Source organism: Crinia signifera, chromosome 1 (genome assembly GCF_055691185.1).
Source record: "Crinia signifera chromosome 1, ASM5569118v1, whole genome shotgun sequence".
NCBI classification, from domain to species: Eukaryota; Metazoa; Chordata; class Amphibia; order Anura; family Myobatrachidae; genus Crinia; species Crinia signifera.
The window spans coordinates 369006220-369020049 of record NC_139217.1 but is presented as its reverse complement, the minus strand read 5'-3'; the positions used below and the strand labels follow the sequence as shown (position 1 = coordinate 369020049).

At 42.7% G+C, this 13830-nt stretch overlaps 1 protein-coding gene across 1 annotated transcript in view; it reads left to right on the top strand.

Moving 5' to 3' along the window:
• Positions 1-13830, top strand: part of TMEM132B (transmembrane protein 132B) — a 486016-nt gene that overhangs the window by 374430 nt on the left and 97756 nt on the right. Inside the window, exon 5 of the mRNA XM_083150609.1 lies at positions 12733-12876. Coding sequence (XP_083006735.1) covers positions 12733-12876 — 144 coding nt within the window. The remainder of the gene's footprint in view (positions 1-12732; positions 12877-13830) is intronic.

The window sequence follows — 13830 nt, the reverse complement described above, 5'->3', positions numbered from 1 at the left end:
TGAATGAGTTTCAATTTCTGCCTAGATGTGTATTTTATGGCAAAATGTTTCAATTTTACAGCCACCTTATTTGTTATTGTGGCATTTATCCAGTGGCTTTTGTGTGTACAAAGGAAATTGATTTTTTTTTCTACATTATCCCAAAGCTCAAAATTAACAGCATATTTGATCTTTCGGTATGAAATATTAACCTGTCTGAATTCTGGTAGGGGTCTAACTTGGTTTATGGGATCATTTTTCAGGTTTTCTTTCACAAAATAAAGTAATAAGCTTTCCTAATGTCCAATTCACTGCACAAGCAGTATTCCTCTCTCTGCATCGGGGGAGTACATATTTGAGCCGTAATAGAAATAGAATCTATGTGCTATAATAAGTTTAAAAAACATAAATGAATAAAGAAAGAATGCCTGAGATACACACTATATTTATTAATGTAAAGTAATATCCACTTACATTTCTTCTCCAATTTCACTTGTTGCTTAACAGTTACAGTATATACACCATTGCAAGCGTTTCTGCTAATAATAGTAGAATATCTACTGGCATATCTATAAAGGAGGCAAGGTGGATGGAGCACATGGGCCCAGGGCCCAAGGGGCCCACACACCATGCACCCATTTACTGTAGTTATATTCACCTCTTCTTCAGTCTGGCACTGGCTGCTGCAAATATCACAGGAAAAATGGCTGGTAATTTGCGCATGTGCACTAGAGATGCACATGTGCTGTAGACTACGGCACAATACCAAAGTCTACTGCACCGCCGGAGAGGAGGGCAATTGTTATCTGCACACAGGCCCCCTCCTCTATTAAACTGCCTCTGAGAATATAGTTTTTTTTTTTAAAGGCTAGTTCACCCTAATCCTAATGGTTACTCTATAAAAAATGTACTGACAAACAGTCTCGTACTGGGGATTGAAGCGCCCACCGGGGGAATGCATTGCTAATAACTCATTATTTGGGGGTGTGACCAGGGCCAGCGCCACCACTAGGCAGCTTTAGGCATTTGCCTGGGGGTGCCGGCCACTGGATGGCGGCACTCGGGAGTAGGTCCCCCCCGGGGAGCCAGATAAATGCCGGCCACATCCCCCCCGCCGAACAGTGGGTGAGCGGTGGGGCTGGTCTGAAATCCCCCCACACCCCCATAGAGCAACTCTGCGACTGCAACTATCCTCCCCGTGGAGCGGCGGCAGCCGCATCACCACCACCCCACCCCCCCGAACTCAGCGGGGGGCGGCCACATCACCCCCCTGCTGAGCGGGTGAGCTGCGGGGCACCCCCCCCTGGGTCACTTCAGTGCCTTGCACCGTCCATAGGTGTGATTAGAGGGGGTGTGGCCAGCCAGCACATTGGCTAGGCTGACCATTAGTACCTTGGCTGGGCCCTGTCATACATATCTCTAGTAAATACAGCTATTGCAGGTCTGCAGGAAATACCCCATAGTCCTGTGCAGTATAATGTAGCATATGTATGATGTATCTGATCCATAGTGGAGGAGGTGGGCCCTCATGCACTGGGGCCCACCAGGGATTTTCCCCTATACCCCTGTGGGCCAGTATAACCCTGCTGACAAAAGAAAAGGGAACAACTAGATGGTGCAAATACAGACAACTATTTTAATACAATCTGCTAAACTTGTTCACTGAGCCCTGCTACCAGTTCTCATTTCCCATTATATGTAACCTCTTTCATCATCTGCCAATACACACAGCAATAGCTACAGACTTCGGAAACTCACCTAAAGGGGGAGACTACCAATTGGTAATACACTGATTTCCATTAGCAGTGTGGCACGAGCCTTCAATTGCACAGATGTGCTGTGAATGTGAATAAAAGGGAATTAATTGACATTTTTTCCTGTTCTTTTGTTGTTTTTTTAAGCTGAGCAAGAATAAACAAAACTTCTTACATTCAATTGACCTTCTTTTACAAAGCCAGGTCCATTAACAAGTGATACATTTTATCCAAATAATGGCTCTTGTTTATAAAGGCACAGATGAAGTTTAAGCAGACAGCAGGTATTCAATTCCTTATCTGCTATCCTGCCAAGTTGCTCATTCGTATTTTTGAGTTTGTCCAAACCAATGAGGTGGCAAAGATTTACACTGGCCCTGCAAAGAGCTTATTCATATTTAAATAAAGCTATTATCTCTGCCCTCAGCTTCAATAGTTTCATACTCATCCTCTGGAGGATTCCTCTCGGCACTGCCATCTAATCAGCTTTAGCTTTTAATTAAACAGCTGTCATTTGCTTCCTAATTCTACTTCAACCTGATGTTCTATTAAATTTTAATTTACGCTAGACTGGATAAGAAATATATTCCTACAGACAACAAAGAAATACTATTAACTAGTTTACAGTTGTAATTAATAAAAAATGGCTACTTGTGTTGCCAGACTCAGATACAGAAAGTTAGTGCAATTTAGTATTCACTTGTGCTGGAAGCACGCACTTACCGCAGTACGAATCAGACAGATTTAGGACCTTATTCAGGTCTGTTTGCAGCTAGTCTGCCTTCGCATGGGGAACGATGTTTTGTTAGTGCACATGCACATTTCTGCGCATGTGCACACGCAGGGTGCATGCACCCACGGCAAAAGTTATTTTCGCAACATAGCCGCTGGTGGGCGGATAGGGGCTAAGGGTGCCGAGCAGCCTCATTATCATATGGGAATGCCCAGCGTTTCATGGGCATTCCCATGAGAATCCTGGGCGTTCTCATGGTAATGAGGCCGTGACGCTGGTGGGGGGCATCAGCTGACCTCACCGGATGCCAGTGTCCCAGCGTGCACGCATATGTGACTTGGAGGTCACTTTTATATGCGTGCACCTTCCACATCTTTTGTTGGTGGGTGTTCCCCCAGTGCATAGCTAATGGCATGGCATCGCACCCTATAAAATCTCATGCAATTTTTCAGGAGGTGCAATGCAATGCAATCCCCTAGTGCCAACAGAGCAGTGAATAAATTACATTAAAAAATGGCATTTAATGGCACTATAATGGCCCATGAGATGCAACGCAATGCGATTTTGCTACGGAGAATAGCCCTGTACGCTTACAGCGTACTGGGCGCCCTGCTAGGAAACAAGTACCCAGGGTATAAAGCATTTAGGTACAACAGTTCTGACCTTCTAATTCAGATATGATATTAATATAATGAAATTAATGTTTACATATGTCATTAATTCAGCATTCATTCTAAAGAATGGATATTAAGAGTTAATGTAGGTGTTGTTGTAAACGGTGCTTTTGATCATTTTTTGCCCAATATTTAAAAGGTCAATGTTTTTTTAGCAAGGCAAGGATAGTAAAAGCATTGCTTTTATAAATATGGGGCACATACCCAATCAGATGCATTTCATTGTTAAATAACCTCTATATTTCACCTCAGATTTAGGGGTAAATTTACCAAGATGGGAGTTCTATTGAAGATGGAATGTTGCCCAAAGCAGCCAATCAGATTGTATCTATTATCTTCTAGATGGAGCTAAGTAAATAAGAAGTACAATTTGATTGGTCGATATGGGCAACATCCCATCTTCAACAAAACTCCCATTGTAGTATATTTACCATTATATGAGTAATAGAAAATACTGTAGCTTCCCATTAAAGAAAGGTAGTACACCCAACAACCAAGGCCGGATTAAGGGGGTGCACAGGGGATCAGTACCCATGGGCCCCCCTCTATCTAGGGGCCCCCTGTGGTTGGCATGTATTTAAAAAAAAATGCTCAAATTAGTTCCAATTTGCACCTGAATACCATTCAGGTGCATGCAAGGGAGGGGTTAAGTAAAGCAAGACATTGGATCCCCCAGCTCACTGAATGGTATTAGTAACCAATCTTGAACACTACATGATAATAGAATTCAGAGATATTGGTTACATATACCTGCGCAGGTGTATGATGTGCAAAAGGTTTTGTGCATGGGAGTGGAGTAGTGCTGCAGCTTCGCCTATCTACCAATGTGACAATGATTAATGGTGCTGAGCATCGGGTGCCAAGGCACACTGACTGCACACATTTGCAGTGCATTACTTGGAAGTTGACTAAGTTCCATGAGACTTTACACAAGAAGTCAGAGACTGTGAGGCTTGTGCTGAGCTCTGCTTGGTGGAGCTCATCATATGCTTCTCAGGCCCATGGAGGACAGCAGCAGCTGCGGCCTCGTCCTGGGAGGGTTTTTAAGGAGCCTGTCAGGGCTCCTACAGAGTAAGGTACAGAGGGACACCAAGCCAGGCTTTTCATGTGGTATTTTATATATATATATATATATATATATATATATATATATATATATATATATATATATAAATGTTTATATTAATCCCCCCTGCTGTTACCCATTGACCAAGTTTAAAGGCAACAAAGTAGGCAAGTAGGGAAAGTGACTGTACACTGAGCAGCACTGGGCTATTGCACAAGAGGGAAACAGACAAGAGCAGGTTACTCCCATCTGTACACAATATATTATTACAGCATATGTACATAAAACACATTACTGTACACCAGATGAATGCCCTGTATGCTTTCCCTGGGAAATAACATTGAGCCTAATATTATCTGCATGTATATGCATTGCACAGCTTCCTGTTCCAGCTGCTGAGGAATTGTAAGTTCTAGCAAGTATTGCTGGGATGTGTACTTGCACTGGACATCGCTTAAAGAGCCAAATGCACCAAGCTTCAAGAGGTGATAAAGTGGAGAGTGATAAAAAACTGCCAATCAGCCCCTAACTGTCAAATTACATGATGGCTGTCAGAATGCTACGGGCACGGTGGCTCGTTACGCTCTCCGCCTATTCTATTTTCCCTCTATGTGGGTCATGGACCCCCATGAGGCAGAATAGCCGGTGGCCATTGGGACCCTGAGTGTAGGGGTTTTGACTGTCAGGATCCTGACGTCGGGGTAATGACTCTCGGAAAACTGTCCGGCACCTGTCCGCATGTGCAGAACACATACAGTATATTTCAGAACACAGTGTATAGATGCAGAGACAGCATACTGTATATAGATGCAGAGACATGAATTAGAGTAATGTGGAGGATCCCAGCCAGGTTTTGGAGCAGCAGCAGAAGCAAGGGTGTGTGATCAGCAGTATCTGTGATCTCTTGAAGTGTTTCCAGGGCAGAGTGCAAATGCTCTTGATGGTGGATTAGCTGCCCAAGCTATAGGCCAGAGTGTGGGATATGTTAGGGACCACTGGAGCATTTTTTTAAGAGTTTGTTACTTGTTGTGTTTACCTGTATGCTGCTGCCGGTAACTACGCTTGCCTGTGGAATTGATCTGATATGCTGTGACCTGCTTTACAAAATAAAGACCAATAACTTAATTTGCATCCGTGTATGTGATCCTATTCACAATATATACTTTATATACAGTACAAAAAACATTTCTGGTCACCTATCACAGTGGCTCTCAACCTCGGTCCTCAAGGTCCTCAAGATGTTTTCCTGGTCACGCTGCAGGTGCACAGGTGTACTCATTATTTACTGACAGTTTTTTTTTTTAAATCCACAGGTGGAGCTAATTACTTCACTTGCATTTAGTTAGGTTTTTAGGTGTAAGGGTATTATGGTTGGTTTAGCAGTTTGAGTAAGGGACATGTATTAGGACTGAAAATGTTGGTGCTATGGAGTATGGCCCCAGACCGATATCTTGCCTAGGGACCCATGAAATCTGTATCTGGCTCTGATTGTAGCTTACTGACTAATACAATTGTCCCTTTTAAGTTACTTATCTGTTATAGATCTATACTGTATCCCCAACAGATGCTGTTACTGCACCATCTCTCACAGCACTTTGTCTTATATTGCTCCCAGGCATAATCACTAATGTGGGCTTTTCTTGCAACTGTATTCTTACATGTTCTGAACGACCTTCAATGGCCGCTATGCATTATAAACTCACCTTGTCTAAGATATCTTGAGGAGCTTTTGAAACATCCTGCATTAACAGTCACAATATGTGTCAATGTGGCTATAATTCTTCCCTTAATACATGTAATTATGAACCCTATCTCAGAAAAATACATAACCTCCTTAACACGTTCTAAAGGGGTTATGTCTTCCTATCAGTATTCAACATATAGTCCTAATATTACCCCTGTTTGTAACTGTATCACATATGCCTGTAATAGGAACCCAGACAGGATGGAGGGGAAGGGTGACGTTGAACGTCATTGGTAAATTGGGCCTTATACTTTATAATCATAGTGAGCAAACCTTGTAATTGGTAATATGAGATTCATACAATTGAAATGAATTTCTGCCAAAATAGAAATGTGTCTTCCTGCAGTGCTCAATGTAAAGGAGCAGCATCAAATGCATAAAAAGGGGTATAGTGGCAAGGGAAGAGAAGTTCAACAAAATACCATCTCCTAGCGCTATCTGTCTGTGCCTGGTGGCGGGAAGAGCTGATGACTTTTTAAAGACTTGCCGGACGCTGATTGGCTGAATTCAGCCAATCAGCGTCCGGCGAGTCTTTTCAAAATCTGCTTCCCGTCCTCCACCCGGCAGCGCTAGGAGCCGGAGGTAACCCACCAGTCCCCGGACCCCCGCTACCCGTCCCCGGGACCCCGCTGCCCGTCCCCGGGATCCCGCTGCCCGTCCCCGGGCCCGCTGCCAGGAGTGCCAGGACCGCACACTAGCGCCCCCCCTCCAGCGCCCGGTGCGCGTGACCCCCCCAGCCCCTCCCTAGTTACGGCCCTGGTGATGTGCAAAATATCCGTTAAAATGCCTGTGTTGCTCACATTTGTTATATAGATTCAAATAATGTTAAGTAAAAAAAAATGATATTTCCTATATAAGGCAAACATTACAGTTCATTAACTTGGCACGCAAAGGGTTAATATAACTTGATTGCTCAGAAAATGGCCCTACATCGCTGTGTGTAGGAGCGATAGCGATGCGCAGCCCTGCGCGTCACTATCGCCCGCCAATTCAGTATGCTGGATAATCGTACAATCACAGGTGTCAGGGCTTGTGTTCTCAGCGTAGAACACTCACCCTAACAGATCGCTCAGCGGCACATTGCTATACAGCGCTGTGTGCTGATCGATACTGAGCATTCTGACATGTGTAGGCTCCATTAAACTAAAACTTTTTAAAAATAGAATCATTTCCAGATGAATATAATATATACAGAGAATATAATATAAAATGAAAGTAAACCATACTTGCAAACAGGCAAAAGTACACATACTGTATGTACATTACCATGATAATATACACCTACAAGTAGCACATTTTGTAGGAATGCTGTTCCTTGCAATTAAAGTGTCAGCGATACTTTTATGCTAAGTATAAATAGCTTGTCTGCCGCTATATGTTAGTTTCTTGCATTGTAAATGTGTGTCTCAGCAATGTTCTCTCTGCGCGATCAAACTGAGAGTGGAGGGAGGTTTTAAACCAAGCACCACATGATCCCAGTGCTTTACATGGCCTCATATCTGCATGAACATTGGATTAACATGCATTATTCAGTGGAATATTACTAGCTGCTAGGACATTGCTTGTTCTTCATTTTTTTGTGTCAAGTTTTGAAATCCCAGATCCTTTTTTATCAAAAAGTGATGTATTTAGCTGGAAGAGGTTGTTAGCGTGAAATCCTTATGGGCTGTTTTCAACTGTGTCTGTTAAATATTTGGTCACTGGAAATGGCGTAATTTGAAAGGCAGTAATAAAGGCCCCCATACACTAATGTGACTTTTCAGAGGTAGAAGCCGCATAAGATTACGTTGAACCGTCCAGCAGATTCCCTGGCCGCAGGATCGTATCGTATGTGGTCCCATATGGTGTATCATAAGTGATCCCAGCAAGGCCTGTGGGATCCGATAAATGTATAGTACAGGCCTTGCGACCACTGGCTCCAATCTGATGCGCATAGGACCCCACATAGGATCCTGCACTCCACTACAACCTGCTATCCTTGCACTCTACCACAACCTGCTATCCATCCACTCCACCACAACTGCCATCCATGCACTCCTCCACAACCTGCCATCCCTGCACTCCTCCACAACCTGCCATCCCTGCACTTCATCACAAAATGCCATCCCTGCACTCCACCACAACCTGCTACCACTACATTCCACCAGAACCTGGCATTCCTGCACTCCACCACAACCTGCTATCCCTGCGCGCCACCCCAACCTGGCTTTCCTTTACTCCACCACAACCTGCTATCACTACATTCCTCCACAACCTGCCATCCCTGCACTTCATCACAACTTGCCATCCCTGCACTCCACCACAACCTGCTATCACTACATTCCACCAGAACGTGGCATTCCTGCACTCCACCACAACCTTGCTTTCATGCACTCCACCACAACCTGCTATCCATCCACTCCACCCCAACCTGCCATCCATGCACTCCTCCACAACCTACCATCCCTGCACTTCATCACAAAATGCCATCCCTGCACTCCACCACAACCTGCTATCACTACATTCCACCAGAACCTGGCATTCCTGCACTCCACCACAACCTGCTATCCATCCACTCCACCCCAACCTGCCATCCATGCACTCCTCCACAACCTACCATCCATGCACTTCATCACAAAATGCCATCTCTGCACTCCACCACAACCTGCTATCACTACATTCCACCAAAACCTGCATTCCTGCACTCCACCACAACCTGCCATCACTACATTCCACCAGAACCTGGCATTCCTGCACTCCACCACAACCTGCTATCCCTGCACTCCACCACAACCTGGGAGGAAATTGCACATCACCAGACCCTTCCCTCAAATATTGTTTGGGGCCTGGTGATACCATGTCCCACCTCATAGCTGATTTTAGGATAAAAAATGATATTGTTAGAAGAGTTGTTCACATCCAGCAATCTCATTGGGCTTTAATCACTTTAATATTGGTAACGTAAACTCAGTGACCAGCTTGCTATATATGAAAATTCTCCAGATGGGCGGCTGGCTGTAAGTTCTAAAGAAAATGTAAGCTCTAAAGCTCCATAGAGTCGTTCTTTACATTTGTTCTTTAAGCCAGCCCAGCAAAATTATGTCGTTTCATATAAGCCATCATTAGTTTTTCTTTAAATCCATTACATTTATACTACAGTAGAATTATTTTAATTTTAAAGGATACAGTATGTATAACAGTAAAGTCAGTAATGTAATCATCAGACATTTAATAATTATATTAAATCCGTAGGAAGTACAAGCACAGAAGCCATCTGCAACAAGCGTTGGATTTTGAACTTGTATACAGTGTCATTAAGGGGCCATAAACCATAGCTACTTTCAGCGAACAGGGCAGAGAGAGCAACTCATTTAAAGCAATTAATCAAACCGCTGCTGTGCAGAGGTCTAAATGGAGGCAATACTAATGGGATCATTAGCGTAAAACTAGTGTAAATTCATCAAGGGAGCAGATATGTATAATCTGATGGTCAGTACAAGTCTGCAGTATAGTTGTTGAAGCATTTTAAAATCATTCTCTAGCAATCAGTTGGTGCCTTCAGTGTTTGCACATTTAGCCCCTGGAGGCACTGGCTTTATATAATGTTAGTAAATATGTCTGCAATCTGCCAAGGCCTTTGTACTTGGCTAAGAAGCAATTTTCTTTAGCGGTTTCAGTATTTAGGCCCTGGCCAGCACTCATATATTATTTATTATCTTCACATGCTAACCAATATTTGCTGTGTATAAAATCTAGGCAAAATTAGATACAGTGCACAATACACGAAGAATACATAATAAGAAAATTATTTAGCAAAATGTACATTTCATGGTTTACTATATTTATATATAATTATTATTATTATTTTTTTAACAGTTTCTTATATAGCGCACACAAGTTCCACAGCGTTTTACAGAGTATATTTTTGAACATCAGTCCCTGCCCCAGTGGAGCTTACATTCTATATTATATTGTTAGGAGCCAAATAACCTACAAATATATTTTTGGATTGTGGGAAGAAACCAGAGTACCTGGAGGAAACCCACGCAAGTACGGGGAGAATTTAAACTCTGCACAGTTAGAGGCATGTTGGGAATCAAACTCATGACCTCAGTGCTGTGAGGCAGTAATGCTAACCATTACACCATCCGTAATGCCCTATAATATAACAAATGCTTCCAAAGCTAGTAGATGTAGTTTCATTCGCTGCCAACAGATGGCATTGTTTCGGAGCCACATGAACACTATTATTATTATTATTATTATTATTATTTACAGTTTCTTATATAGTAAACAGTGATAAAACAAACTGGGTAACAACAGACAGACTTAGAGATAGGAGGGCCCTGCTGCTTACAATCTTTAGGGACACTAGACATATATATATATATATATATATATATATATATATATATATATATATATATATATATATATATATATATATAGACAAATGGTTCACTGATGGCCCGGTGCCCGCCAAGTCCCGTGGGAATAAACAGTAAGGATGTTGCAGCGGCGGCACTCCCAGCACTTCCAAATAAACGATGCGGACACAGCGTGACTGCTCAACGTTTCAATCGATTTAATCGATTTTCATCAGGAGGATAATACAACAAGATAAAACACTGCTCACCTTATATCCCCACACCAGGAAGTGTTGCCGCCCAGCCGGGTAGGCAGTCTGCTTCCGGACTCTGAACGTCAGGCGTCATCACAGAGTGACACCCACGGACGTACCTACGTCACATGGGTGCGCCGCAATGACGCGCTGCCGCATCCCATCACCATAGTAACCCGTAGTGACATAAAAATACATCTGAAAGATAAAAAGTGTACATAAACATAATGTACCGAGAGAAGATAACAGGCATTAATGGGCACAGAAATCAACATGTCTGGAGAATGATGTAAATTAACTTCAGCGATTAACTAGACATGATATCGGCAGTGTCTCATTCAGACCTTTGGGATGGATACATTGTAGCTGGTGAATCCACCTAGCTTCCCTTCTGAGGAGCAAAGCTCCTCGATCCCCCCCTCGACTCAGAGGTGGAATCCAATCTATCATGCGGTACTTAAGACTGGATAAGCTATGTTTAGCTTCAAGGAAATGACGGGCCACCGGTTGATCACTCCTGCCACATTCAATGGCATGCTTAATGGAGGACTGGTGACCCGCCATCCGTTCCTTGAATTTTCTTTGGGTTTTCCCAATATATGTCAAACTGCAGGGGCAGATAATTTGATAAATGACATATGAGCTCTCACAGGTCAGGTGATGCTTAATGGAAATCTTATTACCATTATGCGGATGGTAAATGTATCTCCCTGTACCAGGAATTTACATGTGGTACATCCACACCTGGAAACAGCCTGGTTTTTTGATGGTCAAAAATTTTTTAGAGGGTGGTTTTCCTCTCCCAGTGATGTCGGTTCTAACCAGTAGGTTGCGCAGATTTTTTGCCCTAGAATAACAGGACATTAGATCGGTATCTTGTAAGTCCAGATCCTTATCCATCGTTCAAGGAATTTAGTTATAAGCACATCAATTTGTTCTGAGGCCACTATAGGGTCACTGTTGATCCTTTTGATGCGTAACATCTGAGAATATGGCAATCCATATTTAAGACCTCTGGGGTGGCAACTCTGCGGTTTCTTTACTATAAACAGAGGTACTGATCTCTCCTTCCCTTAAACTGATCATGACGTCCAAAAACTCAATTGAGCTTTGATTGTATTTAAAGGTAAATTTGACCGAGTTATTAGATGCAAATGCTTCCAAAGCTAGTAGATGTAGTTTCACTCGCTGCCAACAGATGGCATTGTTTCGGAGCCACATGAACACTATTATTATTATTAATATTATTATTATTTACAGTTTCTTATATAGTAAACAGTGATAAAACAAACTGGGTAACAACAGACAGACTTAGAGATAGGAGGGCCCTGCTGCTTACAATCTTTAGGGACACTAGACAAAAAAAAAAAGCAAATGTAGTACAGTGTAGATTGGCGGCACTCGTATCTTCAGTAAACAGACTGACTCAAAGAGCTCAGAAGTACAAGATGACGTTTCGGTTTATTAACCTTCCTCAGATGAGGAAGGTTAATAAACCGAAACGTCATCTTGTACTTCTGAGCTCTTTGAGTCAGTCTGTTTACTGAAGATACGAGTGCCGCCAATCTACACTGTACTATATATATATATATATATATATATATATATATATATATATATATATATATATATATATATATATATATAGATGATTATAGTAGAGTTACATATGTACAGTTTATTTGTATGTTTGTATGCTGCTTTGTTATTACTCTACAGCGGTGGAGGGTGTCTCTATCTTGTATTTACATTTTAAATATCATATATAGGGAATTTGTCATTTTGGTATATTAGTTAACTGGCCTTGCCGGTTAGGATGTGCCAATGGCACGTACAACCAATGAACATGAGCAAAACAAAATGGCAGTTAACTGAGCCAATAATTTAAACTTTAAAAAGCTCAGGAGCTTAGGCAAATTGTGCACACCATGATTTCCTCAGTCACAACTCAACAGAAGTTATTATGAGCACAGAATACCCCTTATCTCCACAGCACCCATTACAACTCTATGCAACTCCTCAGTTGCCACATTTTGCACAGCCTGTGGCAAAGGAGCAATGGAGTATTCTGGTGTCACAAGACTTTGGCCTTGTGTCACTAGTCTGTTGCATTATTCTAAATATGAACATCAATAGTGTAATGACCCTAACACGTTGCCTTATTTATTTCCACAATGTACAGGACACTGAACTTCTAAATACAGCTATCCTGACAGGAAGGGCAGTTGCTATCCCAGTGAAGGTGGTGGCTGTTCAGGAGGATGGTTCTGTGATAGATGTGTCTGACTCCACTGAGTGCAAATCAGCAGATGAAGATGTCATAAAGGTGAGTTCCCTCTTTATATTCATTTATAGTCAAGTCTGTCTTTTTATTGAATACCTTAATATTTTGTAAGTCTGCTTTATGTGATGTTTTATACAGTATGGTTTTTGTTTAATACATTATAATTTTCATCCAATCACCTTATTTATATTCTTATACACTTAGGCCGGTTTCACACACTCCGGCTCCTGCCGGACGGTGAAATCCCGCACGGCCAGGGAGCCGTGCCGCACACATTAGTTGTGAATGGACACTATTGTGTCCATTCACACGGGACGGCCACGGCCCGGCCGCACGGCTGCAGCCGGATCCCACCACTGGAAGGGACGGCTGCCGGGCAGTGGCCATCTCCTCTATGATAAACTAGTGTATGCTGCACGGCTCCCTGGCAGTACGGGTTTTAGCCGTCCGGCAGGAGCCGGAGTGTGTGAAACCGGCCTTATAGTACACTAATGTATCAGTCAGAGGGCGGGATGATCGAACAATTGCCGGCCCTCTCTGCCGGCTACCGCATTGTTACTAATCACATATGAGCAAAGGACAGCTCTTGCTATAAGCGTTGTCTTTTGCAATGCGGCGCCGTCCCTGGACTTCTGTGCCTGAGACCCGGGAGTCCCTCTGCGCATGCCGTGGGCCATGCTGGGAGGGACTGTGGGGCATGCTGGGAGGGATCCATGATGTTTAATTATCTGAAGACAATTCTTATTGAGAAAATTGGTTTGGTCATATCGAGAAAAGCACGAGTGCAGGTACCTAAGTACAGAGATCCCATGAAATGATTGGGGTGTGGTGCAATCCTGAAACACACATATACTTTAAGCATGGCATATTTAAATGTATGTACTAATTGTACCAACTTAAAAAAAAGAGGCCTGGTATTCTGAAAGTGATTTTAAGTTTCGTAAATAAGAATAAAACTGGAGAAAGTACATAGCATGGAGTTTATTGATTTTACCT